Source organism: Schistocerca gregaria, chromosome 3 (genome assembly GCF_023897955.1).
Source record: "Schistocerca gregaria isolate iqSchGreg1 chromosome 3, iqSchGreg1.2, whole genome shotgun sequence".
Taxonomy (NCBI): Eukaryota; Metazoa; Arthropoda; class Insecta; order Orthoptera; family Acrididae; genus Schistocerca; species Schistocerca gregaria.
In genome coordinates, this window is record NC_064922.1 from 524,494,690 (window position 1) to 524,521,817 (window position 27,128).

The 27,128-nt window shown below is 39.4% G+C and overlaps 1 protein-coding gene across 3 annotated transcripts in view; it reads right to left on the reverse strand.

Moving 5' to 3' along the window:
- Positions 1-6,691: 6,691 nt before the first annotated feature.
- Positions 6,692-27,128, reverse strand: part of LOC126353991 (uridine-cytidine kinase-like 1) — a 105,606-nt gene continuing 85,169 nt past the window's right edge. For all 3 annotated transcript variants that reach the window (XM_050003296.1, XM_050003294.1, XM_050003295.1), the window contains exons 9-11: positions 22,580-22,765; positions 13,990-14,155; positions 6,692-7,940 (exon numbers count right to left, since the gene is read on the reverse strand). In XM_050003296.1, coding sequence (XP_049859253.1) covers positions 7,789-7,940; positions 13,990-14,155; positions 22,580-22,765 — 504 coding nt within the window. In that variant the 3' untranslated portion in view covers positions 6,692-7,788. The remainder of the gene's footprint in view (positions 7,941-13,989; positions 14,156-22,579; positions 22,766-27,128) is intronic.

Here is a 27,128-nt window from a genome sequence, read left to right on the forward strand (position 1 = left end):
TTTGTGACCACCATTTGATGGTTGTTAAAGTACTAATGTTTCACTCAGTCATTTTCAGAATATATATTATTATGTTAAATGATAGCACATGTTATCTATAAGATTAGCACTTCCCGTGTCAAATCCTTTAAGATTTCAGCTTTAAGCACTGCAGAGAAGAAAAACAATCTTGACCCGTTTCTGTGGCTAACAGCCGCAATAAGAGGATTTCAATTTACAGATTTTCTTTCACATCATCACGTTGCAGAGGAGCACTGCCACATTTATTTATTTCCTTTCGTTTCAGCTAAAGTGTAGTCCTGACAGAAAGGAGTGTACCTCAATAAGGTGCATAACAATACTTTAATTTTAGCTGGACTGAGTATCCCATTTGCTTACACATCATGCAAATAATTTCAATTACAACCATGCTTGAGGCATGTTAAGAAATTTTATGAACAACAACAACATCATTTGTGTCTGAGTTTTTCCAAGCCCTGAGATTATCTTGAAAAAACTAGCTGGATTATTTGTGGACTTATAGAATACGATTAAATACAGAAGCTCAGATAACTGTAGTTTATCTGATAAAGAATATCTCTGCAAGACCATCCCAAACCTACCTTCTACTAAACAGGCCTCAACCAATTAACAATAAAAGCATTAATAACCAAATTTAAATAAATTAAAACACCTTTGAAAGATAAGAGTGTCAAATTTGTGATTAAATATTAACTCAGGTAAGCTCGAACGAAATTATAATATGACAGTAATCTTACTCTGTCTGTGTGATATCTGTAAATATATATCTCAGACAGACAAAGCAGACTTGACTGGAAACAAATACACTCCTGGAAATGGAAAACAGAACACATTGACACCGGTGTGTCAGACCCACCATACTTGCTCCGGACACTGCGAGAGGGCTGTGCAAGCAATGATCACACGCACGGCACAGCGGACACACCAGGAACCGCGGTGTTGGCCGTCGAATGGCGCTAGCTGCGCAGCATTTGTGCACCGCCGCCGTCAGTGTCAGCCAGTTTGCCGTGGCATACGGAGCTCCATCGCAGTCTTTAACACTGGTAGCATGCTGCGACAGCGTGACCGTGAACCGTATGTGCAGTTGACGGACTTTTGAGCGAGGGCGTATAGTGGGCATGCGGGAGGCCAGGTGGACGTACCGCCGAATTGCTCAACACATGGGGCGTGAGGTCTCCAAAGTACATCGATGTTGTCGCCAGTGGTCGGCGGAAGGTGCACATGCCCGTCGACTTGGGACCGGACTGCAGCGACGCACGGATGCACGCCAAGACCGTAGGATCCTACGCAGTGCCGTAGGGGACCGCACCGCCACTTCCCAGCAAATTAGGGACACTGTTGCTCCTGGGGTATCGGCGAGGACCATTCGCAACCGTCTCCATGAAGCTGGGCTACGGTCCCTCACACCATTAGGCCGTCTTCCGCTCACGCCCCAACATCGTGCAGCCCGCCTCCAGTGGTGTCGCGACAGGCGTGAATGGAGGGACGAATGGAGACGTGTCGTCTTCAGCGATGAGAGTCGCTTCTGCCTTGGTGCCAATGATGGTCATATGCGTGTTTGGCGCCGTGCAGGTGAGCGCCACAATCAGGACTGCATACGACCGAGGCACACAGGGCCAACACCCGGCATCATGGTGTGGGGAGCGATCTCCTACACTGGCCGTACACCTCTGGTGATCGTCGAGGGGACACTGAATAGTGCACGGTACATCCAAACCGTCATCGAACCCATCGTTCTACCATTCCTAGACCGGCAAGGGAACTTGCTTTTCCAACAGGACAATGCACGTCCACATGTATCCCGTGGCACCCAACGTGCTCTAGAAGGTGTAAGTCAACTACCCTGGCCAGCAAGATCTCCGGATCTGTCCCCCATTGAGCATGTTTGGGACTGGATGAAGCGTCGTCTCACGCGGTCTGCACGTCCAGTACGAAAGCTGGTCCAACTGAGGCGCCAGGTGGAAATGGCATGGCAAGCCGTTCCACAGGACTACATCCAGCATCTCTACGATTGTCTCCATGGGAGAATAGCAGCCTGCATTGCTGCTAAAGGTGGATATACACTGTACTAGTGCCGACATTGTGCATGCTCTGTTGCCTGTGTCTAGGTGCCTGTGGTTCTGTCAGTGTGATCATGTGATGTATCTGACCCCAGGAATGTGTCAATAAAGTTTACCCTTCCTGGGACAATGAATTCACGGTGTTCTTATTTCAATTTCCAGGAGTGTAGATGACATCCAGACAGTTCTTTGAAACTGCAACACTAACAGAATATAATTAGGAAACAATTTTGTTCCTGCTAGATTTTAAAATGATTAGGTGATAAAATTCACATACGTAATTTTGAATCGATAAAGCAGACATCGTCGTGAAAGTCAGCAATATGATTTTTCATTCCGAGTGTGACCACGATTACACAAGTTGATATTTACTCAGTTGTCTTGTGAAACTTTAAACTCTTTCCAAATTTTTATTATTCTTCAAAACATGCTATTTTCTCTTATGGACCAATGTCATGATTAGACACTACTATGCAGCAGTACACGTCTACTGCATCGCCAAGTTAATGCGAGTTTAATTCCATCATCTGGTGGCAGTATGTCGGAAGCAACACCAACATCCAGACACGCAAATCTGTGAGTGCACCAGACCAGGGGGGCTTCTGCCTTCTCCTTCCCATTGTGCCTTGTTCAACCATAGCCTGCTTGGTCCAAGCATTCCTACTTGCACACGCCATGCATGAGCGCAGTGCACATAAGCGGGTAAGAGTGAGCAAAATGTCCAATTTGCAGACCTCTACTACACTCAGCAGTTTTTACAATAACATTTTATAAAACTAGGAAACAGTAGCAAAAATGTCTGATATTAGCATTTTACATAATTGTAGTAAAACCCATTATCTTGAGGAACTAGTGAGGGCCATGGCAATGACATTTAAACAAATGCTATACTTAAAACAATGACAGAATAGCAATACTGGAAACTGCTGGATGGAATAATACATAAAATAAGGGAAAGAAAGGCAACTACTCATATGCAGCAGATTGATGTGGTACACACGTACAGACAAAGTGTTCACTAGCTTTCGAGCTCTGGCTCTTTTTCTTGTAGAAAGTGCACACACTCAAACCAACTACCACACTGACATCTAAATGCACACTACCACAGCTGCAGTGACACTATGTCATTGAGTGTCGCCGCAGCTAGGGTGGTTTTGCGTGCGTGTGTGTGTACACACTTTCCACTATAAAATGAGCTACAGCTCAAAAGCTACTGAACACAGTTCTCCTACATATCCATGTGCCACATGTCCATGTGCCACGTCATTCTGCTATAGGGGGTAGTTGCCTTTTGGCTGTTTTATAATGATAGAATAACTGAGTATAAAATATGTGGTAATTGTATTAAGACTTACCAAGTGGGAAAGCGCCGGTAGACAGGCACAATAAAATGACACACAAACACACACACCAAATTTCTAGCTTTCGCTACCAACGGTTGCTTCTTCAGGAAAGAGGGAAGGAGAGGGAAAGACGAAAGGATATGGGTTTTAAGGGAGAGGGTAAGGAGTCATTCCAATCCCGGGAGAGGAAAGACTTACCGTAGGGGGAAAAAAGGACAGGTGTACACACACACACACACACACACACACACACACACACACACACACACACACACACACACACTCATTCATTCATCCGCACATACACAGACACAAGCAGACATTTTCACCACAGTATATTTTTCCCATGTGGAAGTTTCTTTCTATTTTATTTATATGTGGTAATTGCATATACAAGCAATTACATCTTTCACATTGTTTGAATTTAATATCAACCGTGATAGAACTGTTGTTCACGAAAGCAGCAAAGTATTCAGGTCAGTAAAGTACGTACAAATAGAAATTTCATGTGATACGGAATCAACAGTATTACACGCAAATATATATATATATAATTATTTTTTTGCGCTGAGAAGGTGGGGGGGGGGGGGGGGGAGGGCAAATTCCTAGTGATAAGGGAGGAGGCCAAGATAGATACGAAGCCCACACCTACTACAGTAGTACAAGTTTATATGCCAACTAGCTCTGCAGATGATGAAGAAATTGAAGAAATGTACGATGAAATAAAAGAAATTATTCAGATAGTGAAGGGAGACGAAAATTTAATAGTAATGGGTGACTGGAATTCGAGTGTAGGAAAAGGGAGAGAAGGAAACATAGTAGGTGAATATGGATTGGGGCTAAGAAATGAAAGAGGAAGCCGCCTAGTAGAATTTTGCACAGAGCACAACTTAATCATAGCTAACACTTGGTTTAAGAATCATGAAAGAAGGTTGTATACGTGGAAGAACCCTGGAGATACTAAAAGGTATCAGATAGATTATATAATGGTAAGACAGAGATTTAGGAACCAGGTTTTAAGTTGTAAGACATTTCCAGGGGCAGATGTGGACTCTGACCACAATCTATTGGTTATGACCTGTAGATTAAAACTGAAGAAACTGCAAAAAGGTGGGAATTTAAGGAGATGGGACCTGGATAAACTGAAAGAACCAGAGGTTGTACAGAGTTTCAGGGAGAGCATAAGGGAACAATTGAAAGGAATAGGGGAAAGAAATACAGTAGAAGATGAATGGGTAGCTCTGAGGGATGAAGTGGTGAAGGCAGCAGAGGATAAAGTAGGTAAAAATACGAGGGCTGCTAGAAATCCTTGGGTAACAGAAGAAATATTGAATTTAATTGATGAAAGGAGAAAATATAAAAATGCAGTAAATGAAGCAGGCAAAAAGGAATACAAACGTCTCAAAAATGAGATCGACAGGAAGTGCAAAATGGCTAAACAGGGATGGCTAGAGGACAAATGTAAGGATGTAGAAGCTTATCTCACTAAGGGTAAGATAGATACTGCCTACAGGAAAATTAAAGAGACCTTTGGAGAGAAGAGAACCACGTGTATGAATATCAAGAGCTCAGATGGCAGCCCAGTTCTAAGCAAAGAAGGGAAGGCAGAAAGGTGGAAGGAGTATATAGAAGGCTTATACAAGGGCGATGTACTTGAGGACAATATTATGGAAATAGAAGAGGATGTAGATGAAGACGAAATGGGAGATACGATACTGCGTGAAGAGTTTGACAGAGCACTGAAAGACCTGAGTCGAAACAAGGCCCCCGGAGTAGACCACATTCCATTAGAACTACTGACGGCCTTGGGAGAGCCAGTCATGACAAAACTCTACCAGCTGGTGAGCAAGATGTATGAGACAGGCGAAATACCCTCAGACTTCAAGAAGAATATAATAATTCCAATCCCAAAGAAAGCAGGTGCTGACAGATGTGAAAATTACCGAACTATCAGTTTAATAAGCCACGGCTGCAAAATACTAACGCGAATTCTTTACAGACGAATGGAAAAACTGGTAGATGCAGACCTCGGGGAGGATCAGTTTGGATTCCGTCGAAATGTTGGAACACGTGAGGCAATACTGACCTTACGACTTATCTTAGAAGAAAGATTAAGAAAAGGCAAACCTACGTTTCTAGCATTTGTAGACTTAGAGAAAGCTTTTGACAATGTTGACTGGAATACTCTTTTTCAAATTCTAAAGGTGGCAGGGGTAAAATACAGGGAGCGAAAGGCTATTTATAATTTGTACAGAAACCAGATGGCAGTCATAAGAGTCGAGGGGCATGAAAGGGAAGCAGTGGTTGGGAGGGGAGTGAAACAGGGTTGTAGCCTCTCCCCGATGTTATTCAATCTGTATATTGAGCAAGCAGTACAGGAAACAAAAGAAAAATTTGGAGTAGGTATTAAAATTCATGGAGACGAAGTAAAAACTTTGAGGTTCGCCGATGACATTGTAATTCTGTCAGAGACGGCAAAGGACTTGGAAGAGCAGTTGAACGGAATGGACAGTGTCTTGAAAGGAGGATATAAGATGAACATTAACAAAAGCAAAACGAGGCTTATGGAATGTAGTCAAATTAAATCGGGTGATGCTGAGGGAATTAGATTAGGAAATGAGACACTTAAAGTAGTAAAGGAGTTTTGCTATTTAGGAAGTAAAATAACTGATGATGGTCGAAGTAGAGAGGATATAAAATGTAGACTGGCAATGGCAAGGAAAGCGTTTCTGAAGAAGAGAAATTTGTTAACATCGAATATAGATTTATGTATCAGGAAGTCGTTTCTGAAAGTATTTGTTTGGAGTGTAGCCATGTATGGAAGTGAAACATGGACGATAACTAGTTTGGACAAGAAGAGAATAGAAGCTTTCGAAATGTGGTGCTACAGAAGAATACTGAAGATAAGGTGGATAGATCACGTAACTAATGAGGAGGTATTGAATAGGATTGGGGAGAAGAGAAGTTTGTGGCACAACTTGACTAGAAGAAGGGATCGGTTGGTAGGACATGTTTTGAGGCATCAAGGGATCACAAATTTAGCATTGGAGGGCAGCGTGGAGGGTAAAAATCGTAGAGGGAGACCGAGAGATGAGTACACTAAGCAGATTCAGAAGGATGTAGGTTGCAGTAGGTACTGGGAGATGAAGCAGCTTGCACAGGATAGAGTAGCATGGAGAGCTGCATCAAACCAGTCTCAGGACTGAAGACAACAACAACAAGGGAAGGAGGAGGAGGAGGTGGTGGTATCACTAACAGAACTGAATGTAATGTTCAACTCCTTTATGTCTTCGATGTTCTTTAAGGATGGCTCTATTCTTGATGCAATCATACATTTAAAAAAAACACGGTTCACTTTATCTGTCAGACAAAATACATCAATTAATATTGAACAAAAAGTTATCTTACTAGAAGTTAAGTTTCCTCTATAATGAAAAGGAAATAAAATTCTTTGTACATGTTAAATAAATTTTAAATTGGAAATTGTAGTAACAATACTTCTTTATTCAACAGAAACACTGCCCTTAATAAAATACCACTTTTCACATTTTTAGGATTTGACTCAGTGTCAAAAAGATGCAGTGCCAGCCCCATCAAGCAAAGAGTGTGCCTGGAATAAGTGATCAAACATTTCTGCAGAGTATATACAGCTAGTTGTGACAAACTAGAAATGTACGTATCCAACACAATAAAGAGTGATTGAACAGTAAAGTAACTGCTTGTACAGTAGTATTGCAAATAAAGATTTTGCTTTTTCAAATAAATTGAGGTGTTCAGTATTTAATCCCAAGCTGTCTGTGTTTCTTACACATTGGAATTCTTTATAGGGAAGCAGAAAAAATGCCAACTACTAAAGATTATTGTCACTATTATATTTCTGCTTTATGCCAAGTACCAAAATAGCTTCCAATATTTCATACCACAGCATAACATGGCACTGTGTTCCCCTCAACAGGCACACAATTCACTTGGCAACACTGCATTGCATACTTGTACACATTTCAACAACAAATTGACATTGCAAAATTCATTCCATTTTCTTTTAAAAAGTAAATAAATAAATAATGATATTATACACAGGTGAAAGCACGGTGAGGGACAAAATAACCAGTAACATAACATCTAATTACACACACACACACACACACACACACACACACACACACACACACACACACAGCTTCTCACTTCCGTGATAAAAGCATAATTAAGTACTGAAAACAATTATAAAAACCCTGTATCATTAAACACTGCTCCACTGAACAATTCTGGAGAGCACGTTTTCTTTTGTTGCAGTTAACTATCTGTCACTGATGTTACAGAAATACTGTTTATTTCAAACTGCAACAATTTCATGCACAATATCAGAAGGCCTCCTCTGATGGCTCAGTTCCAAAATAACGGTCACCAAAATTGCCAATACCAGGAACAACATAAAATTTTTCATTAATTTCTTTATCCAAAGCAGATGTGACTATACGGACATGGGGGAACGCATATGCTATAGAATGAACACCTGTAACAACAAATAAAACATTAAAACTGTTACAATATACACTTTAAGATGTTTATGTCATCTGTTTTAACATCACATTTAAGCTGTAAATAATTTACACTGAGAACAACAATGTGAAATCTGTGTCAAAGTAATCTTGATGAAGCACGGTGACGGCTAGGTTTTTTTTTTTAAGTATTCAGAAGACAATCCACAAACATTTCTACATTACGCACGCACACGTACACGGACCCGCGACCACTGTCTCTGTACTTCCATGCCGCTTAGTCACTCAAGGCTGTCACTTTCGTAGTGACAAGTAGTCCCTCTCCAAATATGCCAAGAACCCCCTGAGGTCTTCATAGGCCAAAATTGTCCTCCCAAGCTTGTCTAAAAACAGGGCTGCTATGCCTTGTCTTTCCGGTCACCTACCACATCCAACATACCCACTGTCCAACCATGAAAGAGCACTCTTCTCAAGACAGTGCCAATCATACCTGCAGAAACTGAATCACATTCTCTGCCAGGGTTTTGACTACCTCTTGTCATGCCCTGAAATGAGGAATATCCTGTCCACTATCCTTTCCACCCCTCTTAATATACCAGGTGCACCAGTATGAAATGAGCATTAAGATACATGAGTCGATAGGGAACATTTGTTGTGAACCAGCCTTTTTTTATTGTATGACATCTGTAAAAGATATTTAGTATACATCAAGTCAAGGAACAATTAACATCATATATTTTCATTGTGTTAACAATGTCAAATTTTGTACCAGAAAGTGATGATTTGTGGAAAGCATTAATTTTTTTGTTTTCATTTGAAAAAAAGTGCTGCAGCATTGCATCGAATGCTTGTCAAGGCATATGGTGATCATGTTCTATCAGAAGCAACATGCAAAAGATGGATTCAACGGTTCAGAAATACTGATTTTGGTGTAAGAAATTAAGAAACTTTGAAGACCACTGAAAAAGTTCGAAGATGCCGAATTGCAAGCAATATTGGATGAAGATGATACTTTGAGTCAGAAGCAAACGGCAGCAATACTAAGTGTTGCACAACAAACAATTTCTGACCATTTGAAAGCTACAGGAAAGATACAAAAGTGTGGAAAATGGGTGCCACATGTGTTCAATGAAAGACAGATGGAAAACCGAAAGATCATTTGTCAAATTTTGTTTCAAAGACCTGAAAGAAAATCAACTTTGCATAGAATTGTAACTGGTGATGAAAAAAGGATTTATTTTGAGAATCCTAAACGGGAAAAATCATGGGTTAATCCAGGACGACTATCAACATCAACTGCAAAACCAGATCGATTCAGTGAGAAGACAATGCTCTGTGTTTGGTGCTATCAGAAAGGTGTGGTATCATGAGCTTCTAAAACCTGGTGAAACTGAATACTAATCACAACAGGCAGCAAATTATCAATTTGAACTATGCATTGATCGAAGAAAGACCAGAATGAGCCAGAAGACATGGCAAAGTAATTTTTTTTTTTTTTTTTTTTACATGACAATGCACCTGCACACTAAGCAAAACTGGTTCAGAATACAATCAAAACACTTGGCTGGGAGACACTACTCCACCCGCCATATTCACCAGACTTGGCCCCTTCCAACTACCATTTGTTTTCATCAATGGGACACGCATTGGCTGAGGAACACTTCGATTCCTATGAAGAAGTCTAAAATTGCGTGTCTGATTGGTTTGCTTCAAAAGACTAACATTTCTATTGGCATAGTGTCCACAAATTGCCAGAAAGGTGGTAAAAGGTATAGAAAGCAATGGTCAGTACTTTGAATAAAATGTTTTTACTTTTCAATTCAAAATTAGTGTTTCATTTTCACAACAAAAAACGCTCATTTCATGACGGTACACCTGGTAATATACTATCGCCCAATGAACCTACCAAATATCCTTATTAATCCCTGCATCCAGCCCCTTGGTCCATGGCTCTGCAATAAACTTAGATGCAGGACCTGTCCCATACGCCCTTCCACTACCACCTACTGAAGTCCTATCACAAGCCTCTCCTACCCTATCAAAGGCAGAACTATTTGTGAAAGTAGACACGTGATCTACAAACTAAGTTGCAACAATTGTGTCGCTTTCTACAGGGGCACAATGCATAACGAGCTGTCTGTGCACAGGAAACTGAGGCCTAGAGACAAATGGACCATGCAGTTGCTGAACATACCACCCCAATACATGTGCTGCACTTCAATGGCTAGTTCACAGCACCCACCATCTGTATTCTTCCTACCAAAACCAGCTTTTCTGAACTGTGCAGGCAGCAACTCTCCCTGCAACATATCTTTTATTTCCCTAAAACCATCTGGCCTCAATGTTCACTAATGTGTGTCACCTCTTCTCTGCTCCCACTCCAGCAGTACACATATTTAATCTTTCCCAGCCATGAAGACATGAAGAAAAACCAGCGATACAGTCTTGCACTACAGAATGGATTCTATAATAAACTGCACCTTATGGGCTGAATCACATCATCTCTTGCCCCTTATTTTATTACCAAAATGAGAAAATATTTTAAAATATCCACAGCACAACAAACAGCATTATATTGGCAGACAGAATAGTGAGAAGTAAAATAAAATCCCTGTTACAAAACATATCATGCACTGAACTTCTCTACTGCACAGATTAATTGGTATGTTCTTTCAGACATGTCTGTAAGAACAGACACTATTACTGATCCCTCAGCCATATGTATACATGATGAAATGGAATAAATTCTGACATCCCCCACAATTGGGCACTGTAGTAAATTCAATGGTGACAAGTGAAAATTTGTGCCAGACCTGGCCTCTCACTCGGATTTCCCACTTTGAGGCTGCAGTCATTTCAACCACTGAGCATGCTTTCCATATCACCCAAATTCCCAAATTGTCACACATTATTTACATAGTGTGCCCTCTCCAATATAAACAGTACTTGCTGTGTCATGCTGGATTCTCGCAACAGTTCAAGCAAAAGAGTGCATCTGCACCGGAACAATCTTAATGGCCATCGAGCCATATATATTTACGCATGTGTGGTGTGTGTTCTGTATACATACAGCTGAGTGATCAAGAGTGGTGTCTGTTCTTTCGAAAGTGGGACACAGCTATTCAGATCACTTCAGTGTGGATGCACACACTCTTCTGAACTCTTGCGGGAATCCGGCATGATGCAGTGAGCAATGAGTATGACTGTATGAGGGGGGGGGGGGGGGGGGTGCTCCATAAGTAGTGTGCAACAGGTTGGGAATTTGGGAGTAAAGTGTGCTTGGATAGCTGAAGGAGTTAGGCGACCACTAGTGTGAAGTGGGAAATCCAGGTTTAAGTCCCGGTCTGGAACAAATTTTCACTCCATCACTGAATTCATTTCAGTGTCTAACTGTGGCCTATATCATAAATTATTTAATTTAATCAAGAACATTAATGTTCCATGGAAATTAGAAAATAAATTTAGTTTACTCACATATCTTTTTATTCCGATCTTTCATAGTCACTGCTTTTAGAACTGGAATCGTCACATGTGGGTGCCAGACTAATGATTATCAATTGCATTATTTCTCTGGAACAACTTCTTTTCAATAATCTTCCTGTTGATTGTCACGTATGTACTCAAGCTTCCCAACTAGCAATGGGGATTTTGTCTACTGCCTCATGGATCAGTTTTACAGTGTCAGCTACTTTAAACGTAGAATTTCTATATGTCATGTACCTCTTCAATGGTGTGCATGATTATAATGGCAATAATGAGGAGGTACTCCTCTCATTTTGTGACCATGTTGCAGAGCTATGAAATCAATTTTGTATCGTTTACCATTGCCTTTTGAAATCTTCACGAGGTCCAGCAGCTCTGCTCTTGTTTGTGTTTCAATATTCGATATGTCATAACGGCCCTGTCATGAAATTATATCACCTTTTCTTATTTTTGTAGTGGGCGGCCTGGCAAGAACAACAGAGTGATAGCTTGCACTGACCATAATGACACAGCCTGGATCCAAATAAGGCAACAGCTGATTCTGAAACCATTCTCAACATGTTTCTTCCCCATTCATTTTGGCATGGTAGAGATTGTTTTTGATTTTGCTCTGAATATTAGTTTACTTTCTTTCCACAAGAATTTCAAGCTGTCTTGTCCATCTGTTGTATGCCAAAGACAATTTTTAGTGTGGATTTAATTTTCCCAAGTCTCACCCTAATAATACTTCACTCATTATTCTTAGAAATGTCATCCCAGGAGCAGCATCAGTCACTGGATTTTACATGTTTAAATTGATGTTTTCCAATATTTTCTGCACTGATATTGCACTGCCTTCAAACCAGCTGCTACAGGCATAACAACGAGCAATTTCACTGCCATAGTGAACTCCCCTCTCAACTGAAGTCGCTGATTCCTATTACCCACCTAGGCATGCAATGTTTCTTTCCTGGAGACAAACTCCTCTTTTCCAATTGCCTGCCGAGACAATTTGGCCTCCTGCACAATGTGCCCGACAGCTCGTAAATCAATATCACTACAGACCACTGCACTGCATTCCTGCCTCTGCAGACCAACTCATCTGAATCAGCTGCACATTTTAAGAACAGCAGCACTTTGAAAATAAGGTTTCTCGTCTGTTTGTGAAACACACAGTGTTGTCTAGGGGTTTCAGCTATTAAGACAGAACTCACAGAATACCACAGGTATCACTCAGTTTTCCACATGTGAAACACTGCAGAATGCTCAAATATGATGGAGATTTGCAGGGCATAGAGTGAGTGCATAGCCCCACAACTCTGCAACTAACAGCCCATCCTGTCTCCACTGTGTCCCAACATGACCTTAAAAGTAGCACAGTCTCTTCAGTCATCCCTATCCTTATCCTGCTGCACCTCTCCCTGCCTGCAAAATGCTGCCTCCTTACCACCACCACCACCCTCATCAGGCAACACAGCAGTTCGCAGTTGGGTCCAACATCTGGAGACAGAGGTCGTGTGTGTGTAAGTTGTGCTTGTACGAATTTGTTTACCACTTCACAGAGCCTTTTGTTTTTGAAAGCTTAAATGTTTAGCAGGCCTTTTCATTGTGCCTTTTTGTGATTCAGCATCCCCTCTATGTGGTATGGAGCAATCTATTCTTTCCATATTATTATTACATTCTGGACTCTTCACTATTTGAACAATAATAGAACATAGAACAATAGAAACATTATAGCACAAAATCAGAAACACGCAAATTAATTTTTAATAAGTTACAGCATTTTCAACACTGCCATATGGTTCTGGAACTTTGACCATTCCAAAAATCAGAACAAAATTTCTGCTGTTAAAATTTTGGAGTTCCTAAGGACTGTCAAAAGATCATCTTTAAGACAGCTTTACATTTACTTCTTCTCCTGTGTTTAGGATGCTAAGGATAAATTAGATCTCAGTAAATAAACCATGTCAGCTACAGCATATACAAAAGATGGAGTAAGGGACACTGCCTTATATAATCTTCAAAACCAGATAAACAAATAAGTTAGGACATGCACTGCATCATGAAACTAGTACAGTGTGGAAGTCTCTCTCTTTGACAGTTACGAAGGTCAAAGACACTTTTCTTCTGCACACATTGTTTGCTTCATTTGAGTATTCTTCTAACAAAGAACAGAGACGAATCGTTTGGCAGCAGAATCAAAAAGTAAAGCATGCTACTTAAGAGACGACGAAAATAAATAATTACTACTATACCAACAATGTAGGAAAAGATAGATCGCTACTTACCATAAAGAAGGCATGTCAAGTTGCAGACAGGCATGATTAAAAGACACTATAATTACTAGTACACCTTTACTACATAACAGTCACAAGCTAAATATCCATGCATTTTTTTGTGTTATTAAATTGACTTCTACAGAGACATTAATTTTCAGCCAATATTTCTGAAAGAAAATTTTACATCAACTATTGGACTACCTTAAATGCAAACTTCTTGGTGGTGTACACCAGTGTTTAATTTAACTGAACTTACTGAAAATGTAATAAATACAGCCTAATCATTTCGCTAAAATACTTCAATGGTTACTGTAAATGCTACCTGATTCTGCCATCAGCAATGACACCAGGAGTATATTTTCTTCAGGAACATCATGATCCAGAAGAACTCTGATCGCCATCATAGCTGCTGCACCTGTAGCTACTGTGGCATCCATTAATATTACTTTGTAATCCTTTATGTCCTTTGGAAGTCTCAGATAGTACAACTGGTAAAAAGAGAGAACTCTGCATAAATTGGTGCTAAGATGAATGGAAACGAGCTGGTCAAATAGATAAGGCACATTGGAAATAATGCATTCACATCAAACCTATCATCAAACTGCAAGCAGATTTATTAATCTGAGTGACTTCTTCCAAATATGTAACACACAGTACATTGGTGCACATGATGCAACATTTTCCACTTTCACGCAAACTGTTAAAGATGATGTTTCCCCTGTTTAATTACACATTTTCAAACAGCTACATATAGAAAAATCAAACAAAAACATGGGTTCTGATTCTCATTTCTTAACCATGTTTTCCAAATTCAGAAATACACATACATGTTTCTCAACTACATCAGAAACAATACACATACCAATGTAAAATATGTATTCAAATTTGTAGTCTGGAACAGGTAGAAAACATTACTGTAGTTAACAGCAGAACAGTGGAAAATGTGGTAGACCTCTAACAGAGGGGAAGGGCTCGTTTGAGCCCTAATGATATTTGCATTAAAAGTCTATAACATGATTAAAATAATACACGCATTTTTTCCATTCATCTGTATGATAAGTACACATTTCAATAAAGCTTTACGTCTGGAAAGTTCTAACATTTTTAGATTGCTGCTTTGCATACAAAACTTCGCATGACCACTCAGATGTGTGACCAAGTTCTGAAGTCCCCCAACATTAATTTATTTACTTCAGATGCTTTTTCTGAACACTGAAATCTAACTTTGTGCAGATTATTAACACTTTTCATACTCATTTTCTGCAGGCAACTTTTTCCATTTCTCAATGTCGTCGTCCATCTTTATTCTTTGCACACATTTGCTCTGGCACTTCTGTTGCTTCACTGATTTGTTCAGTTCTACAGTTGCTCCTTCATTTGATTAGCTTTCTTGTTGTCCTCTTGCTCTTTGTTGCTTTCCATTTATGAGTTCATTTACTAGATGAAGAATGAACACTTCCCTGCAGCTTATTCTTGGTTATTTGACTGCCGAATATTCATACCTTTATTGCTGCCATTTCTAGGATTTTATAAAAAGATATGCATTGGGCATCTCCTTGGAAAGATTTTTGATGTGCAGCAACATGTACGCTGCATATTTTCATATTACGAAAGTATAAATTTGATTTCCACCAAACACTGCATGTTACTTTCCGAACCATTGTAATCAAGATTGCGATGCGCTTTTGTAAGCCAGTCATAGCCCATGACACGTGATTGCGCCAGCCAATGACAGCGGTTATTCAGACCACTAAACACATGATCTAGTCAGCTAATAGTAGCAGTGATACACAAACAGGAAATGTTAATGTTTTAAATTAATTTGCATAGTGTTGCTACAAGAAAAAGCAAAGCTTTCACATATAATATTGGTCTCTAAGGTTCATAAGCTGCAAGAGAAGCTAAGCTTTCACATATATAGTTGATATTTTTCGCGAATGTTACACTTTAGGATCTATCACACAAATGTGCCAGTAAAATTTTTAGCCGAGTCCAGTGACTTGTCCTCAAAGTTTCCCATAAATAACTTAGCTACTGCAGAGGAGAGAGAGCTTCCCGTGGCACTACATCAATTTGCTCGTAATAACGACATGAATGTCTGATCTTCTGGGCTCGAAATGCTTCTAAATGGCTAGTCATCAAATGCACTGTGATTTAAGAAATTCATCGTACATTCTGGAACACAGTTCAACTTGCGTAAAAGGAAATTTACTTTGAAAATAATGCTTTTCAAACCAACATTCACTATATTTTCCGGTGACCTGTTAGAAATAGGTTCATTTCAGTAGTAGTCACACCACCAGATAACAGGCGCCACCATGCTTTGGCAGTTGCTATGATGCAGGAAGACCATATGTTCATATGTGTAAAACATTAAAAGATCTTACATTATGTCATAAAAGAAGAGAGACATCAGAGGATATTCCAAGAGCATCAGAATTTTGTGAACCATTCTAAAATGGCACATGTAAAGTGCATACTTCAAGAGCACATTTGTATGTCCAGATTCCCAATGAAGTAGGCCTCTACCTATTTTCTTTCAGTACCAGTTCTGTATTAATTTCTTTTTGATTATTTATTATGGCATAATGCCATACATGCTAAAAGATGAAAACGTGCACTTGAAATGCAGCAAGCAGTTGAAATTAGCCAATAGTGTGGAACTAAACACTGTTTCAAACACATTGACTGCCTCAGAGTAAGAGAATAATAAAAACCAAATTTCTTTAGAAAACCGACAAAAATAATTACATCGTTCTACAAGGTGATTAATGCATGGCTGTCAGAAAAGTGGAAATAAAATAAAATCTGGAACTAATAACGTATACTACCCTTCGGTAATGATCTGAACATATTTTAATTCCCGGCCACAGAAATCCATTTTGTTTTCATTTGTCATGAGAGCAGTAAACGAAGAGGAAACAGCAAAATCACTAAACGTAAACACAGGTACGCGGAGACTACACACTTCCCCACTACAACTCAGATTGCTCTGCGCATCAGACTCTGATCTACGATATTTCCGAACCGGTGGAATACTTAGATAGTGGCAACCCCCTCCCAGCCCCCCCCCCCCCCCCTCCTCCATCGTGAGTTTGAGATACTTCAAAAATTTTCAAAAAACGAATTTTCAGAACTATGTTCATTTTGTAATGCACACCTTTCTGAAGAGTCTGATACATAAAACATATATGTATGAGGAAATGTAAGACATGTTATTTGGTCTTAAGTGTGCCTGAGTGCAATGCCGCCCCACTTCACACAGTATTCTTCTATCGACGTCACTGTATTTCGCTCCATGGAATTGAAACGTGTGTATTTTGTACTGGATGCCATCAAACTATATTCACGACAGAGGAAATTAAAATGTCCTGTGCTGCCTCTCCTGCTCCCAGTTTCTTCTGCGAAAGAATCTATTACCTCATCGAAGTTCATCAAACATTTTGCTACATGAAAAATCGAAATATCGTTGTCTAATACTGCGTAAGTTGTTAATACAAATAGTACCCAAGACTGGTATGGTTTCTCGATCTGATTATGTCCATTTTGTCACTGTGTGCTGGATAAAACAAAATAGGCCTTTCTAACACTGCAGAAATTTTAACACACACAAAATAACAGACTATTTTGGCACAAATGGTCATTTTTATAACACGACAGAATATAATTCACGAAGACCAACGTAAAATGCCTATTGGGCCTACTACAACCAAAAAGCTTTATGTTCGGAAATAGTTTTACATTTCATTCATATGCTCCAGTTTCTCAAGCACGAGATCGAAAAGTAGTAGTACGAGATTTTTATATAAATTTAGAATCGTCATACTCTTCCATAATTTGTGTGATGTCCCCGTTTCCTCTCCATCCTCGTTCTAATAAACAGTGTTGTCATCACTAATTCTGGAACTATTTCTGAATTTGTCAAAACTTATTTGCCAGTTAACTCCACTAACCTTGCCAGAATCACCGGTTTAGTTATCCCCGATTATTCTCTGGTTAGGCGTTGTTATGTTTGTTCAAACCATTTTCAGCACTACTTCCAGAACATAACTTATGCGGCTGCTAGAAGGGGACTGTACAATTGGCACTTACTAGTGTAGCGATCTGCCCAAAAATTTTCTGACAAAATTTCATTTTCCTGGATACACCGAGAAGATAATAGGTAATCTTTCTTATCTCTTATTCCTGTTAGTCATTTATTTCCACTCTGGTAGTCTGACTATGGATTTCCCTAGTAATTATAAGAATGCTGATCATTCGAAAACCCAAACAACATAATCAGACAACGATTGGGTTCACTTGTTCGGCTTACTCCACTCATCTTCTATAGCCCAGTCCCCTTTTGCCTGCAGAAAGTTTATTTTTAGATGCAACGAGGATTCCCCTGACAGACATCACGTACATTATGGACGCTTCAAAAATCAACTTATGATTTTTTTTTCCCCGCCCCTATGGGACCAAGTTGCTCATGTCATCAGTTTCTAGACTTACACACTACTTTAATCTAACTTAAACTAACTTACACTAAGTACAACACATACACCGATGTCAGAGGAAGGATCTGAACCTCCGACAGGGGGAGCCGCGCGAACGGTGGCAAGTCGCCTCAGACCCCATAAGGCTACTACCCCGTGTGGCTTATTATTCATTCAGAAATCAACTTACAGAGTGTGTTCAAAAATCAACAGGGATGTGCATCAAAATCATATGAGTAATCTATAGACCAACATGGGCTGGATGCTAAGTGCTTTGTGAAACAGGGGGTTTATGTGCAGCAACTTGCCTTCCCACAGCACCTCACATTTGCTCTATAGCAACATGTAAGACTGGAGAATGAACTACGTGCAGAAACGTATGTTGCTGGACTTTTTCCACAAGACAATACTATTGTGATATTACTTTATTATCTAAGATCCAATTATCAATTATTTATCCTGGAAAGTGATTTATACAAACATCTGAAACAACACTGGGCACAACTAGCATAGCCATATTGTTGTCCGGGCATTTGTCTGTTCAGTTGGCATAATGCCATGCCAGTATGAAGTCCGTGTTGTTCCCACTATTTCACAAAAAAATAAGAAATAAAATAAAAAATAAAACAAATTTAAAAAAAGGTTTTAAATGCTGGCCACAATTGAAAATACCGCAAGTTGTGAAGTGCAGCCAGTAATAAGGCTTTTGTTGGCAAAAAACCATAAACCAAATGAAATTTAATGGTAACTCTGAAGTGTGCAGAAACAATGTAATCACTGAAGGTGGAATGTACCAATGGTGCATTAGGTTTAAAGTGGCTGAGGTAACGTTCACAATGAAGACGAAGGTGGATGACCAAGCACTGTGACTGATAAACTGGTTGCGAAAGTCTACAAGATGTTTCAAGATAAACAATTGCAGAATTCTTGTTTAATTTTAAACAAATTTCATGTTGCATCAGATCACTGCACAAAAGCTAGACCATGACAAATTTTGTGCAACATAGGTACCAAAAATCTTGACTCAAGAACCAGCAAATGGATGTGTCATTGACATTTCTGGATTCTCACAAAAAAGATAGTGACTCTTTATGTGATCGAATCTTAACTGGAGACAAGACTTTGGTCAAACAGGGGGGGGGGGGGGGGGGGGGCAGGGAGAAAGGGTGAGGGGGAGGGGGAAGGAGGACACAAATTGCCAACATAACCCATGAAAATGCATGCAAATGCATGCAAATGTTGCCTCCAAGAAAGACTGTGGTGACTGCCTTTGGGACAGGAAATGTGTGCTTCTTGTAGATTTTCTTGAGTTTGGCACAAAAATAAACTGTGAGGTATTGTCAAACTTTGGAAATGTTCAGAATTCAGAATATGCCTACAGGAAAACTGAGCTTCAAAATTTTGTTCTTGCATGTCAATGCTTGACCACCAATAAATCACATTCAGGAAGTACTTGATGCTTTCAAGTAGGTGTTTCCTCACCTGCTGTACAGTCTGGAACTGGCTGTCAAAAATAAAAGGAAACTTTTATTAACGCCTTGTCACCAAAAAAACATCTCATACAAATTTATTCGCTTGGCGCCAGCAGTGCTAAGTCAGATTACTTGTCTTGTCACCGGCCACTTTTCACCTTTTTGTTGATGACAAGCTTCAAACACATTGACTTTTGCACACTTTAATTTTCCGGAAATCCTACATTTTGCAGTATCATTCCACAAACTCTAATTTTCTTTTCAAGTAACTTCTCTAAGAGTTCTACACTGTTTTAACAATTATCCATGCAGAGGTGATGCCACTTTCCATCAGATGATGTTAATAGTTCCGTCACCGTTTTTGCTGAAGGCTGTCCAGTGCCAGAATATATCTTGAATGAGGAAATTTATCCCGTACTCTAATCACACAGCATCCGAATCAGTATTCCATATTTCGCAATTTTCAACAGATTGTGAACTTTAAAATTTAACCATCCATGCCACAGTATCATTCCTTCATCAATTGAGATATTTTGAATATAATTAAATGTTTCTTTAAACTTTTTGGAAAAATAATCAATTATGAATTGCACTTTGACAAGCAAGTCAGCACTATCCAGTTTATTGTTGCTGTCAGAAAAATGTAAAAATGATACTATATGAATTTGTTGCAGGACATCATTTTGCCAAATATCACTGTGTCTATCAACGGATTCGTTGACCAATAAGCATTGTTTCCCCCCCCCCCCCCCCACCCCCCCCCAGTTCGCACAAGGATAGCAAAACCCAAACCATTTTCTAAGTTTGGGTCCAGTAACACTGGGAAATTGGCGTTTTTTTAATCCAGTTTCCTTCTACTGCAATTTTGACTGTAGTACTTTTTGGTTTCGTTGCTAATATATTCAATGAGATCGTTCCCAATATATAATCATACAATATACCCTTGACACACTGTGTATCTTTGGGAAATATGTTTGGACTTGGGGATCCTTCAAATTTATTATTGTTCACAGTAAATCAAAGTCTGACTACTGTGCACTGTCTTCTTAGTCTGATTCAGCCGAATCAGTTGGCAATCTTAGCGTTCGCCAAATTCTTCTTGGATGTATTTCACTATCTTCCTACGATTCTGCTTCACTTTTATTTTATATATATATATCCAATGTCTTCTTCCCAATTGTCCAAGTCGTCCGGAACATCAGACAAGACGTCCGCGCATTCGTCATAAATAATCCTATTGTCTCTTTCGTCTGCCATGATGAAAGGGCACAAGCACTTACAAAAAGAAAACAATTGTTGATGTGGGTAACTTATTGTTACCTAAACAAAACACCAACAAAATGCCAAATATGTTAACGTGCTGCCACCAGCCACTGCGTGATACTATGCAGACGACACCACTGTTGTGTAGTCGGCGGTTTACGGCTATTTCACGCACGACACCACTGTGGTGTCACCGGATGGCATAGTGTTAATATCATTTTGGAAGTCCAGAAGGTGGTAACAGAAACTATGAGCAACATGTTCAAACCACCAGCAATGACAAATGGCAACAGTAAATTCACAATCTATGTTCCACTATGAAATGCATTTGGATGTGAATCAAATGAAAGTAAAAAGAACAATATACACTATGTGATGCAAAATATCCAGACACCCCCAAAAACATAAGTTTTTCATATTTGTTGCATCATGCTGCCACCTACTGCCAGGTACTCCATATCAGCGACCTCAGTAGCCATTAGACATCATGAGAGAGCAGATGGGGCGCACTGCGGAACTCACGGACTTCAAACGTAATCAGGTAACTTGGTTTCACTTGTGTCATACGTCTGTACATGAGATTTCCACACTCCTAAACATCCCTATGTGATAGTGAAGTGGAAATGTGAGGGGGACATGTACAGCACAAAAGCTTACAGGTCGACCTCATCTGTTGACTGATCGACCGCTGACAGTTTAAGAGGGGCGTAGTGTATAATAGGCAGACATCTATCCAGAACATCACACAGGAATTCCAAACTGCATCAGGATCCATTGCACGTACTACGACTAGTTAGGCGGGAGGTGAGAGAACTTTGATTTTATGGTCGAGCTGTTGCTCGTAAGCCACACATCACGTTGGTAAATGCAAAATGATGCCTCGCTTGGTGTAAGGAGCGTAAACATTGGACAATTGAACAGTGGAAAAACTGTTGTGTGAAGTGACAAATCACAGTACACAATGTGGTGATCCGATGGCAGGGTGTGGGTATGGCGAATGCCCAGTGAATGTCATCTGGCAATGTGTGTAGTGCCAACAGTATAATTCGGAGGCTGTGGTGGTATTAAAGTGTGGTCGTGTTTTTCATGGAGGGGACTTGCACCCCTTGTTGTTTTGTGTGACACTATCACAGCACAGGCCTACATTGATGTTTTATGCACCTTCTTGCTTACCACTGTTGAAGAGCAATTCGGGGATGGTGATTGCATCTCTCGACATGATCGAGCACCTGTTCATAATGCACGGCCTGTGGCGGAGTTGTCATATGACAATAACATCCCTCCACAGAGTCCTGACCAGAATCCCACAGAGTCCTGACCAGAATCCTACAGAATACCTTTGGGATGTTTTGGGATGCTGACTTTACACCAGGCATCAGCGACCGACATTGATACCTCTCTTCAGTGCAGCTCTCTGAAGAATGGGCTGCCATTCCCCAAGAAACCTCCCAGCACCTGATTGAACATATGCCTGTGAGAGTGGAAGCTCTCATCAAGGCTAAGAGTGAGCGAACACCATACTAAATTCCAGCATTACCGATGGAGGGCATCACGAACTTTTAAGTCATTTTCAGCCAGGTGTCCGGATACTTTTGATCACATAGTGTATATAATAGCATGCGATGTAATGTTATCCCAAGAACATGCATTTCATTAAACAACATATTTTTAAGAAACCAACACATGTAATTTTAACACAAACCTCAGGTTCTCCTGTGTTCAGATTTGTCTGGATCAGTATTTTTCCTATTCGGATGTCTTTACAAACATCACAGACAGCTTGTTCCATCGTTTCACCAGCTCTCAAAATTGATACTCCACATATCTTTTCAGTAGCACTCTTTTTACCAGTATATTGTGTTCCTTGTGGTGTCTCAACTATATGCTCCTGAAATGCAAAGAGTAAAATTTTAATTTCACTACCAGATTTTGAATTAAGTCAAATCAATTAAACTCACCAACCTCTATTTAGAGTATATTTCTCTATAATCACTTAAAGTTGCTCTCAGAATTCATACAAAATTCTAAAACTAATAAACCTATGTATATATTATCAGCAGCAAATTAATGTGTGATGGGATACCCAATCACAATTGGCTATTTTTTCTAACTAGCAGCAGAACACTAGTTTCAATTTCTTCCACTACTGTCCCCGAAAGAACATTCAGGCATCTCCACCCTTAAAAAAAAAGAAAGGATTAAATCCCAAGTGGTAAAGTTCAGTATAAATGCAAGTTGTTATAGTTCGTCTTTGATGAAACAGCATTATAAGGGGCCTGAAACAAAAACCCATTGAAAAATTGAAGATAGCAGCACTAGAGTTCCTATAACACACTCCTGACTACATTCAGTAATGTTCCACCACTCTGGGTGTTTATAACCAGCAAATATGATTAAATATGATATATATATATATATATATATATATCTCACGGTGCTTTGAAAAGTTCTTGGAATCACCACGAGGGGTCAGCATTAGCGCAACAAGTTGTTCAACTTGAATTCATTGGTCTGTTGCCTGGAAACACGTGCCACGTCAGTGCCCTTGGGAGAGAGCTGTGGCGGTGATGTGGCTCTGTTGTTCCCACATAGTGATTTGAGAAGATGGGGGGAATCTAGATTCTAGTATTGATTAAGTACTTCGTAAAGAAAGGTATGAAAGCAAAGGACATTTATGCGAATTTTCCAGAATACACTGGGGACTCTGTTCATTCATATTCATCTGTTGCCAAGTGGACAAATGAATTTAAATTTGGTCAGGAGAGCTTAGATGGTGATCTGCGCAGTGGTCGGCCAAGATGTGTTGCTACTCCAGATATCATTACAAAAGTGCACAAAATGATCATGTAGGATCGCTGATTGAAAATGTGTGAAATTCCTCAGGCTTGCCCGATATCATCTGAAACGGTATCAAATTTTAACTGAAGAATTAGAAATGAAAAAAAAAATTATCTGTAAGATGGGTGCTGCGACTCTTGATGCTGGATCAAAAACACATGCGAATTGACATATCAGAACAATGTTTGGCCCATTTTAGCAGAAAGGAACAAGATTTTTTGCACCACTTAGTGACCACAGATGAAACTTTGGTACACTACTATACCCCAGAGACAAAATAACAGTCAAAGTAGTGGGAACATGGTGATTCTCCGCCACCAAAGAAAGCAAAGACAATGCCTTTGGCTGGAAAGGTCATGGCAACAATGTTCTGGTGTTCTGGGATGTCAAAGGGTTCTGTTTGAAGATTATCTCCCCACTGGGCAAAAAATTACTGGAATATACTATCCTAACCTCCTGGAAAAATTGCAACAAAAGATACACGAAAAAAGGCCAGGTTTAGCTAGGAAAAAGGTCATCTTCCATCAACACAATGTGCGCCTGTACACATGTGCCATCTCCATGGCAAATTACACAAACTAAGGTATGAATTGTTGCCACCACACCCACATTATTCACCTGATATGACTCCATCAGACTTCCATCTCTTCCCAAAACTGAAAATTTTTCATGGTGGATGAAGATTAACTTCAAGCAAAGAATTGATAGACGGAGTTGACGACTACTTTGCAGGCCTGGAGGAAACTCATTTTCAAGATGGGATCAAGGGACTGGAACATCGTTGGACTAAGTGCATTAATCTACAATGAGCCTACATTGAAAAATAAAACAAATTCAGTGATGTAAGTACTCTCTTCTATTCCATTCCAATAAATTTTGAAACCACCCTCATGTATCCCACAGGAACATTGGAATGAGAGCATATAGACGATCAGTTTCCCTTCTCCATACATAACTGAAGTATGACAACTTGCTAAATTTGCTTGAAGTACCCTTTTGTTATGCACTGTGCAGTGACTTGTGGAGTATATATGTAAATTTAGTAGATGTAGAAGTCTCACACAGATGAATAAGATGTATGGAACTGACTTATGCCCTTATTTTCTGTCTTGTTTGCAGTTTTTTTTTTTTCTATCTCTCTGTACGATAATACAATTCTAGCAGCCAAAAGGTCATTAAAATGTGCATCAGGATACATTTTGTAGCGTAACAGTCACTATTCTGATAGAATGACTTGCACAATATGTCAGCATGCTTATGGCCACATTGTTTAACTTTCACCTACAGTACATGTTCAAAATGAGTGATGTAATGGAAAATTGGCACAAACTAGTACTGTGGTGACTGGCTGTATATTGGTTGTTTAATGAGGCACTGTTTACATGGCACTAGAGCAGTTGCTACTTAACTACATGCTTCATTAGTTTAAATATCCTTCCACAGCTAATGTTTGTTTGCATGCAGTGTGTGTTTGTTCTTTGTGATTGCCTTTTGAATTGGGAACTTTCCCTGCACTCTACCACTACAGGAACAGAAAAGAAAATTGTCATATATAGTAATAGAAACCATCTAACACTACAAGAAAACTTCCAAATAATTCAGGAGCCTATAAGATAAACGAAACACTTATACCAGGCCAAATTTAACGCTTTTCTAGTAAATTTGCTTTAACAGAGTAATAACTTTTGTGCACATAGAATTTAGGGTGCACGCGTGCATACTCATACTCATACTCATACTCTCCTACTGTCCCCACATCCTCCACCCAACAGTTTTCGCTTTCACATCCCTAATTAGTGGTAAAAGTAATAAACACTTAACAAAGAATATTTATTGCAAGTAGTGTACTGAAACTTTAGATTTCTCGGAGACACATTAAGATTCCAGGAACTACCATATAAACAAAAAAGCCATGTTATCTTTTTGTTATCACTTGTCTTTTAGATCTTGCTGCTTAGCTGCTGTCTTGTGAGTGTGAGATCAAATAATCATCAATGTTTAATTTTAAAAACATGTTGTTCTTGTGAAATGGAAACTTTTCCTCTTGTTACCATTTTTGTAAATGTGGTCACTACTTTGTATGGGTGGAAGCTTGTGGTATATACACAACATCTTTCTTTCTCATCCCATCCAATAAGTCTCCCTTACCCAGGGTTCTGGGTGACTTTTCTGAACTGTACCCCTTTCTCTAAACCTCTCTTCCTTTCCCTTCAACTCTTTTGACAGAAGGAGCCACTGGTTCCAAAAGCTTTTAAAAGTTAAATCAATTTGTGTGTGTGTGTGTGTGTGTGTGTGTGTGTGTGTGTGTGTGTGTGTGTGTGTGTGTGTTCCACTGCTGCCACTTGGTTTGTTGATTCTTTTATTGGCTCCTTATATTATATTACCAATAATTTGTCATTATAGCTAAATATTCCAGAATTCAAATTAAAAACAGTTGCCAACACAAGTAACTTAGAACTAGATATCCTTTGTGTTGTGAAGCAACTGAAATCACTTAATGAAGGTAAGTCTTCTGGTCCAGATTTTATACCAATTATGTTCCTTTCAGAGTACGGCAATGGAAGAGCTCCTTACTTAACTGCCAAGAGAACAACTAAAGTGATGAAAGATCCATGCTTCAAGAGTGGAAAGTTACACACCTCATACGAACACTCAAGAAAAGAAATGGTGGTAATCCATTTAATTACAGGCCCATATCACTGATGTCAATTTGCAGTAGGATTTTGGAATATGTATACTGTGTTCAAACATTATGAATTACCTTGAAGAAAATGATTTATTAACAAATAGTCAATGCAGATTCAGAAAATATCTTTCTTGTGAAGCACAACGAAAGCTATTTATTTACACCATGTAATGAGTGCTATGGACAAGAGATCTGAAATTGACTCCATATTTTTAGATTTCAAGGTGCTTTGTGACAGTTCCTCACAAGCAACTAATCAAATTGCATCTCTATGGAGTACTGTCTCAGATTTGCGATTTCCTGTCAGAGGGGTCAGAGTTCATAGAAACCAATGTAAGATCATTGAGTAAAACAGAAATGATATCTGGTGTTCCCAAGGAAGTGTTATAGGCCCTCTGCTACTCCTAATCAATATAAATGAGTTAGCAGACATTATGAGCAGCCCTCAGATTTTTTGGAGATGCTGTCATTTACTGTCTAGTAAAGTCGTCAGAAGATCAAAATCAATTGCAAAATGATTTGGACAAGATATCTATATGGTGCACAAAACAGCAAATGACTCTAAATAATGAAAAATTTGAAGTCATCCACATGATTACTGAAAGGATTCCATTAAATTTTGATTACACAATAAACGACACAAACCTAAAGATTATCAGTTCAACTGGATACTACGGATTACAATTACGAAGAGCTGCAATTGGAATTATCACACAGATAATGTTGT